Here is a 9,533-nt window from a genome sequence, read left to right as displayed (position 1 = left end):
CCCACGTAAAGTGCTATGGCCATCACACTGTCATTTAGAATTGTTTAAATAACTCGTGTCTTAAGTCCTTCCATCAAACAGAAAATAAAAAAATAAATAAAATAAAAAAAATAAAAAAGTCGCATGGATCACTTTATATTTCTAACATTTTGTGATATAAAGTCGTTCATAACAAACTGAAAGGCTGGGAGTTTAAAATGCAAACCGATGGAAGCAGCAGTAGAAGACTATAATGTCACAGAGCACACGGTGTCTATTATTGTGTAGACAATTATAAATAAGAGCTTAATAAAGATGCTTAATTTCTTAAGAAATAAACAGGTGGAGTGATCTTTATCAAAAGTGGATGTTGCATCTGTGGCTAAACCCCTGTACCCAAAAACTTTAAAAATCTACTGTGTGTGAGGCTGTGTAAGTAAAGCTTGCCCTTCACACCCGCGTGTAACAAACCATTTGTTGGGGGTTGTGGATTTGACACCTCAGCATTGTGAAAGTGGGGAAACATGTTTCTGGCTGTGCATAAGATTTCTGCTTACAACTTTGAATCTCAGTTCTAAATGAAATTCAGATGTTTTTTAAGTATGGCTAATGTATTAATTGACTTCTAAGGCACACACATGCACACACACACACACGCACACGCACACGAACAACAACAACACCAACACAGAGAAGAAGAAGAAGAGGGGGTCGGCAAACTATGAATAAATCTACATACTCTGATATATGGTATGTGTTTTATAAAAACCTACTCTACACCAGCTGAGGAAGTAATTAAACACAATGTTTTGCCAAGTTTCCCCTCTGGGAAAAAGTCTGTCTTCATTTATTCAGTTATTGTACTAATGTATGCACATTTCTATGCTATTAAAGGTACTGAAAAGCTTTACTTACACAATACTTTGGGTACTGAGTTGACTTACAACAAAGATTATGCTGAAATGCTGAAAAAATTTTTTTTATATATATATATATATATTATAAACTATATAAATAAAAAGTACTTTTAATAAATTAAATTATTTTTTCACATGAAAACAATATTTATATTAATAAATTCTCGTTTAACAGAAATCTCTGATAATGTTTGTGGTGTCAGCTTTTTCCTTTTCAAACTGTGCGAGAGAAGAAGTATCTCATGACATTCACGCCTAATGTGTTCAGCATATTCTGCACAGTCTGCATCGTCACTGGTACCTGTTTAAGGCTGACGGGGGGTTGAACAGCAGGCTCTGGACGCGGGCCCCAGTGGGGAACCTGAGCCCTGATGATGGGGAGGGTGAGTGCAAACACCAGAGCCAAAGGTAGCTTCATGGTAAAGATGTGGCTTTATTACCTAAAGAGAGTATGAAAGAAAAGCAGGTAAGGTAACACAAACCAAAAGAAACATGGCCAACGCAAACAAGATTACTGCTACATCAACTCAGGCAACATTTTTCTTGGCAGAAATAATCTAATATTAACTAATTTATAGTTTAATCCTTCGCATGTATCTCCACAGATTTCTCTTACCTCTGTGTTCCAGTGGTTCAGATATGTGCTCTGTCTTTAGAGATAGAGAGACAAGGCCGTGTGACCGATGGTGACATGGAACTGAATCTGAGCCCCAAAGAGAGAATAAGAGTTATGCTTTTGCACCATATTGTGTTTTCACCGTTCTTTCATAGCAAGAAGAACGATTTTCAGTCAAATGATCCCTACAATCAGTATATTTAATTTCAAAATCAGCCACCCTGGAAATCAACCGACCATCTGGATAATTGTCAGATACTTCTTCCACCACAGGTACTTTTGGATCTTAGGTCCACAGGAGGCAAGACCGTAATACAGGTACATCAGGACATGGATCATCACATTCATATGTGCACCAAAGAATGCTGCAGTAGAAGAAACAATAAGTTTTTAATTTTGTTCTGCTTACTATAGTTAAAAAAAAATCTTAAACTGAGTTGCTCTGAACTCCTGCTGTCTGTATCCAATAAAAAGACAATAGTTGAGGGGGTGGGAGATACAAACAAGTGTAGGTCCAGGGGCCCATGAATCCAGATTAAACTATCCAAGCTACATATGACGATACTATGCTTGTGGGTTTCAGTGAAATTTGTCATCTAGCTTCCTCATCAGTGTTCAGACTCAGTTTACTCTCAGTCACAATCATCTACTTGCAAATATACATATAGCTGCACCTGTGTTTACTAATTAGCAAGTGATAGCGTGTTATCATGCTAAATACATACTGTGAACATGATAAACATTGTACCCAATAGTAAACTTCAGCGATTAAATGCTATTACTCTCAACATGTTGCCTTGTTGGCATTAGCACTTAGCTCAAAGTGCTCCTCTGCCTGTGGTATACCTTTACAGAGTTGCTAGCATGGCTGTTAATATGCAGATGCATATTATAAAAAAAAAAATAAGCTCAACAAACAACAATAATGAATACATTAACCAGTAGTGAATAAAAGGTTTATAGACAAGTAGCTCCACATGTTTGGTTTAGCTTCCTGAAGCATCCACCAAGGCATTTGTGTCTCTTCCCAGCCCTCACCCAGTATAAACCACAAAACTACAGAGCCGGTGAAGGCTTTATCAACAGCAATGCTGATAAATTCATATATATATCATATAGCTGATGTCTGCTGTGTTGTAAGCTACTCACACTGTCCTCCTGCCACCCACTTGATGCCAATCCACCAGAGCGTGAACATGGAGCAATGATGGTAGACGTGCAGGAAGGTGACCTGGTTAAATTTTTTCCTCAGGATGAAAAACACAGTGTCCAGATACTCAATGCCTTTGGAGATGAAATACCACCACAGAGCTCCTGCCACCTGACTCCCACAGAAATAAAGAAGGGGAAGAAAAAGACTGTTAACATATGAACATATATGATCAAGAGCTACATGTGCGTGAACTCTGATTTTGGAAATCCTAACCTCGACCCGAGACTGACTCACTTGTGGTTTCTGTTTCAAACTACGTCATAGAGCAACAGGAAGGAAGGTGAAACTGAACACCATTCAACTCCGGCTTGTACTTTTTTCTGATAACAGGCCCGTGCTCTAAATGTATGGATGCCTCTCATGTTTCTAAAAGCTCTCTGAGTGACGTGTCCCTGGCAGGTTGACTGTGATTTTCTGAACCATGGGTACAGTGGAGAATTATTAACAGGTAGGGATCTGGTTCCAAGGAAACTAATTATTGTAGACACAAAAGTCTTAAGATAGTAAGTTACATAAACAGCTGAAGTCCCACTACTATATTCAGAGTTTATCTATGCAAGCGTGTGTGTGTGTGTGTGTGTGTGTGTGTGTGTGTGTGTGTGCAGTCGGGAGAGTTGGGGTATCCAATTTCCTTTTTTTTGAATGCCTTCTTGTGAACGCTGTCTGTTTTCCACATTCTGCAACGGTAAAATACGACTTAGAGGCGGATATTTGTTTTACCTTATGGGCAACAGTTGTCTGGCTTTGTTCTTGCTGTTGACAAAACTCGCCTCATGGTTGACTCTGAGAAAAAAACTCTTTCCCACAGAGGGGAATAAACTTATTCGAATATGAGCTTTTTTCCACTAAGGCTTATTTTATGGGGAGATGTACGAAATTATTTACCGGGTTACAAGCAATGATAATATCGGCTGTTGACTCCTCATTTTCATTTTCTGTCTATTGAGAAAACCCAGTGTAAAAGTAGCTAAAAGTAATGAAGAAAAAAACTCTACCAAGGAGCAGGCTGCGCAAAACCTACCTCATATAGATGTTTTAATAATAATAATAATAATATTTTTTGGGGGGGCATGTTATAGGTTATAAGCATTGAGAAAAAACTGATATCTGCTGTCTCACTCCTCCTTGACCCGCGGTGTGTGTGTGTGTGTGAAACAAGATCGCCTGTCACGGCAATTATGGTTTGTTTTTCAGTCCCTTGTAAAAGGGATTCTCAAAAGGAAAAGTAGTATTCAAAGAAAAGTATTCACTAAGGAATATTTATTCATTTTTTACACATATGGGGTAGACAGCCTGTAGGTTACAAGCGGATAGAAAGTTCTTCTTTTCATCACAAGCTATGGTGTATCTTAAAGTTTTGTTTGTTTCTTTTTACAGCGTCTGTATTATAGGAAAATAAAATACTATTGAAAGAAACGGTTCTCTACAGGCAATAAGAAGTCACTCTTTATTCCCATTACAAACACCGGTGCAGCTTAAGAAAGTAAAATTACATCAGCTATTGTAAAAAAAAATACAGAGAAAATTGTCATAATATTGAAACAGAATTCAGACTATGAGTTTGTGGAAAACTAGCTGCCGCTCTGTCTCTCTATACAGCACAGAATCAGCTGCTGCATCACCGCTGTGCTTCAGGAACCATACCCATCCCCTCATGTTTATGGAACATGACGCATCAGGTCTGAAAATGACTAGACACTTCCGGAGTATTTCCGGAAGTGTCATAAGGTCCGGATCGAGGCCTTCCATAGTAAATATGCTGTATTTGAATATGTCATATTCAAAGCCTTCTTCTTTGGGAGAGCAGATCTCATCGGGCACAGGAGCGCTGCTGGGCTGCAGAATGAAATCCATCTTGTGTCTGAGGCTTAGAAATTGTGAACTCCTCCTCCTATCTGCTTTTATTCTCCTCCCATGCTGCAGTCCCTCCCTCTAAAAACTTTTTTTTTTTTTTCCCAACAACAGATGGCGCGCTTCCGGAGGTTTCCCCCCTCCCTTCTCCGGATGCGGGGGGTTTCCCACCCCCCCTTCTCCGGATGCAATTCGTCACGCTCATTACACACTTCCGGGGGGAGGGGCGAGGTCAAAAGGTCATGATTAGGGCCATCAATCACTTTGGATTAAATTTTGTCATAAACCGTATGGGAGTATCTCTCTAGTGAGCTTTTGTACAACACAGTTAAATTCTGTCTTTGTCACATTTCTTTGTTTTGCTGCTGCTGAAGGCTCCATGTGACTGCTGAGGGCTGCTGGTAGTTCTACACAGGAAGTGCTGATTGGACCAAACCCAGCACAGCCCTCTCACTGGGGGCCCATGTTTGTGTTGTTGTTGGATGATTGTTGGTATTTGTGTTGCCCTCATGTCTCACACTGCTCTGATCAGCCAGTATTTAAGTCCTCTTTGTTTCTTGTGGGTCGGCTCACTTTGATTGTGTTGAGCAGTTAGTTTGGAGTGAAGTTGTTTGACTTTAGTTCTGATCAGCTGACCTCTCTGAGGCCCCGTGTCACTTCCTGTTGGATATTTGTGCATTTCTGGCTAAATAAAAGACACTTTTTCCCAAAATGGCCGCTGTGTTCTCACGTCTGAGCGGCTCGCTCCATCACACTCGCTCACGCCCCAAAACATGAATGTGATATAAGCGTGCCCTGAAAGCTGAATACAAACATATAGCAGGTCACAGCAGTGTGGAGAATATGAAGATGAGCTCAGACAGTCAAAGATTCTTTTCTATGGATGTTTTTCAGGAGACGTTTGGTCCCTGCAGGAGTTTGAGGCTCAGACCTGAACAGTTCACCTCCTACCTGACGCACAGCGTGGGCTTCAGCTCACACACACCTGTACAGGTACACAGCACACAGCCTTAAAGACGGAGCTAACAGATCATCACTGGGATGAAGTGTGTGCTGACGTGCCTGATCAGGCACACAGTGTCTCTGAAATCCATCCTTAGAATCACATCATAAACTCTGTCCTGTTAGGAAATGTTGCTTAAAGACGAGGAGAAAGAAAAGCTGTGGATGACTAAAGGTCTGCAGACGACACGCAGGAAGAAAAATCCACTTTAGAAGCAGTTTTTACTGCAGAGAAGCAGAGACAGTGAAGGCAGCAGGATCCCTCCTTCATCAATGTTCACAAATATCAGAGAAATGATCTGTCAAACAATGTGATCTGTTTATTGATCAATAGAAATGATTGGTCGAACAGCAGTGTGGTTGGAGGAGAAACTACGACTGATGCGGTGATGGAGACGGTTGGAGGAATAAGAGAAGCCGTTTGAAATTGAATTTGAAAATGATGAGTGTTGTTGTTTTTCTATTGATCTACAGAAAGCTTTGATCCCATCGATCACAGTCAGTTATTGACCACAGTGGAGAAGTGTGGGATCAGCTGTGTGGGACCAGCTGGAAAACAGACGACAATGTGTGCAGATTAACGACACTGTGTCAGGATTTAGAGAGGTCACATGTGCTAGCCCGGGACCTCTGATTGGTCCACAGCTCTTTCCACTTCATATTCATGATGTTTGTGATGTTGCTGGTTTGTTCACATGTGTTTTTTCTGCAGATGATCCAAACTGATTTAGTTGTGTGATAAAGTTACAGGATGTGTTGTTGCTGTTGAAGGAAGCTGGAAGTCCTTAAAATGTGCCTGCAGATCATTTGCTGCTCACTTCTACTTCCTCACATGTGCGACTGTGTGGAGCTGTGGGGCCGGACTTTAAAACTACAAAAAGATCAGTACAGGTTATTAACGAGGCCGGGTTCTCTGATCACAGCGATCCTCTGTTTCTAAAGTCCCACATGATCACATTTATGATGTGGTTTCTTTTCACATCATGCAAATAAAGTTTAAAGTCTCTGTGTCTCCAGACTGTGTCCACAGTGTTTCAGTGCAGCAGAGTGAATCTGATTTGCTGGCAGCTTTTTGTCCTTTCACTGAACAAAAGGCTCCAACAGAGATGAAATGAAGATGTGTTTCTATCGTTGCTTCATGATGGAATAATGCTGACATCAATATAAAAATGGGACTTTTGGTTGTCAGTGATATTTGTGAGGCTCACATGTGTGAATGTTGTTGTTTGGAGGCTCAGCAGCTTTAATGAGAAGAATGGAGGCCAGGCATATATCAGCACTGCTGCTGCCTGAGCCTGTTCACTCCCTGCTTGGTGTCCACACTGTGGAACACTTTGGTTCTCAGCACGTTTCTCCAAGTCCAACAAACCTCTGTGGACGGCCTTAAATGTACCCGCAGTTCTCTGGATGTTCAGAGCTGAGAGTGTAGAGCAGATCAAACATCACACCAACATCTGTGGCGCTCACCCAGACCCTCAGACATCTGCTCCCTCCAACCGGACAGCTGCAACTGATCCAGGGACTGTCTGCTCCTCCATCATCCCTCTGATACAGAACTCCCCACAAGCTCTGCTGTGTGAAGGAAACTATGGACACTATGGAAACAGTGTGACGTAAATCAGAAAGAATATCTCAGAGAATATCACTGAACAAACATAATAACACAGAAACAGTAAAATAATCCCTGTAATACCAGATAATGTCCAGTTTAATCAAACATTACTATCAGACAGTAAAGAGGTAAAAACACTGCTCACATCTGGAGCTTCAAAGCAGCTGTTCAGATAAACAGTATGTTCATATGGACCTCCCCTATTCTATTCTATTCTATTCTATTCTATTCTATTCTGTTCTATTCTGTGCTCAGTAACATCGAGCTGTCAGGACTGTCATCATCAGACGGATCAAACTGGCACTTGATGTCTGTGAAGAATCATTGGCTGTATGTCTGTGGAGGCTCTCAGTCCTCCAGGACATGGTAGACTAAGGAGCTTGGAGTCACAAAATCTCACAGCTTGGCTCTTGTGATTAAGCAGAGGATCAAAAGGGGGCACACGGCCCTCTTAGGGACCCTATTTAGGGCTTAAATATCTGGGCCTTTCTCCACCAATTGCTCTCAGGACTGAAGAAGGTTCTTGATGAAACGTCTTCAGGAAACTTAAGTAAGTCCAGTGGCTTTTCATTTCAAGCTCCTCAGACTAATATAGGCTGTAGTTTTTCTTCCATGGAGCTGGAATTTATTTGATGCTGTTTCTCGGCCTCCTCTGCTCTGTGTACGTCTTTCTTCTCACTGACCGTGTATCAGTAACTGTGTGTGAATATGAGGCTGCTGTTGATGCTGGTCTCTGTGGCATTTCCTCTGAGGATATCGGAGTGCTGCAGGATTGAACAAATACAGTTTAATGATCGTTCTGAGTGAACATGTGACCTTCAGAGCCTGATCAGTCCTGGACGCTTCAGCCCGATCAGTTTTATTTCTGTCTGCTTGTGTCGAGCCCACATCAACTCAGAACTTTAGTTTTTTACAAAGACATTCAGAGCTCTGTCTTCATATTATTCATATTTTTGAGGCCCTTAAAGTAAACATTTGTGCTTTTAAATCATTCTTCCAGCATTTCTGATCAGATCATGTCTTCATCAGAGACGTGAAACTTTCAGAAAAACTCACTGAAGCTTTTTTTAAAGTTACAAACCAATCACATCTAGTCACGACCACATAAGCACATCGACCCTACAGACCAGATGTGGTTATGATGGATCGATCATAGTTTGAATAAACTACAGCAGTTTGGTGTTGGTGATGTAGAGGAGCAGAAACCAGCGTTTTTGTTCATGTTTCATCTGCTCTGATCGTTCACTGCAGGAAGCTTCACCAAGTGCATTCTGGGTAAACTTTGAAGACTCCTGTCAGCAGATGGGACAGATGAAAGGTCTCCTTTTCACCTCCATCAGATACCAGGATCATCTTCAGCTGTGACTAAGTCATTTTTAAAAATACAATAAAATTAATAATATGAATTTACTGAGTCAGAATGATTTTATAGTTTATATGGAGGTGTGCATCTCTTCATTCAGAGGTCACTGTGATTGGCTGGAGGTTGGAAGATGACAGCAGTGGACAAAGACGCTCTCTTTGCTCAATCTGAACATTAGCCCCGCCTTCCCCAGTGCCATCAGCTATCTAAGCCCCGCCCCCTCATCGGACGCAGACGACTGGGCTCGTCAGGCCCTCTTCTTGGCTGCAGTGGTTATTATTATATTTACATGCTTCCAGCTCCCGTTTCTGCTCGGTGACAACTCGTACTTTTCGACTCTCCTTTTCCTTCCTCCCTCGCTCACAGACACATAACCTAAACCAAGCTGAAGGACTTTCACTCTCTGCTGTCATCATCAGACGGATCAAACTCTCTCCTGGCCTCTGCATCCCTCTGCCCTTTCACTGTCTCCCTTTTCTTTCCGATTGAATACCAAACGTGTCCTGCTGTCGCAGGGCTGCCCGACACTCACGCCGATGCTTTGGGCGTCTGTTCCTCAGGCAGCAGGCTGGCCTCTGGACCTGGTCGGGATCTTCCAGACCCTTCTTCAGTTTCTCACCCTTCTCTGTGCTCATGCTTGCTATGCCTTACCTGTGTTAGGATGCCTGGGTCGTTGACGCAGAGGTTTGAGTTTATTATATTATTTATCTTTTCTAGTCTTTGGTTTCTTTGTTAGAGTTCTTTCTTATGGTTTATGTCTCTGTGTAATCCTTAGTTGCTGTCTCCCCTGTCGGCTATATCCCCGTGTCCAGTCAGTGTCTGTCCTGGTCCCACGTCTCTGTTCCCTCTGTTGTAGTGCCTGCCTGTGAGTCTGTCTGTAAGTTCAGTCTGTGTTATGTTTCCTGTTTTACTTTGAAAGTCCGTGTCTCATATAAATGCGTCTGGTTTTGCTTCCTTTGTCTCGTTAGGCCTGATTTGCC

The 9,533-nt window shown here is 41.9% G+C and overlaps 1 protein-coding gene across 1 annotated transcript; it reads right to left on the bottom strand.

Annotated features, from left to right (window-relative positions):
• Positions 1-1,246: 1,246 nt before the first annotated feature.
• On the bottom strand, positions 1,247-9,188 carry LOC113011428 (elongation of very long chain fatty acids protein 4-like). Its single transcript, XM_026151012.1, has 6 exons — positions 9,047-9,188; positions 5,528-5,561; positions 2,662-2,837; positions 1,750-1,877; positions 1,513-1,599; positions 1,247-1,336 (listed from the first exon to the last, which is right to left on the bottom strand). The coding sequence occupies exons 1-5, from the start codon at positions 9,186-9,188 to the stop codon at positions 1,549-1,551; spliced, it is 531 nt and encodes a 176-aa protein (XP_026006797.1). The 3' UTR covers positions 1,247-1,336; positions 1,513-1,548.
• Between the last annotated feature and the right edge of the window lie 345 nt (positions 9,189-9,533).

The sequence above is a fragment of the Astatotilapia calliptera genome, chromosome 3 (genome assembly GCF_900246225.1).
Source record: "Astatotilapia calliptera chromosome 3, fAstCal1.2, whole genome shotgun sequence".
NCBI classification, from domain to species: domain Eukaryota; kingdom Metazoa; phylum Chordata; class Actinopteri; order Cichliformes; family Cichlidae; genus Astatotilapia; species Astatotilapia calliptera.
Note: the sequence above shows the minus strand (reverse complement) of the source record. Positions and strands in the feature narration are given on the sequence as shown.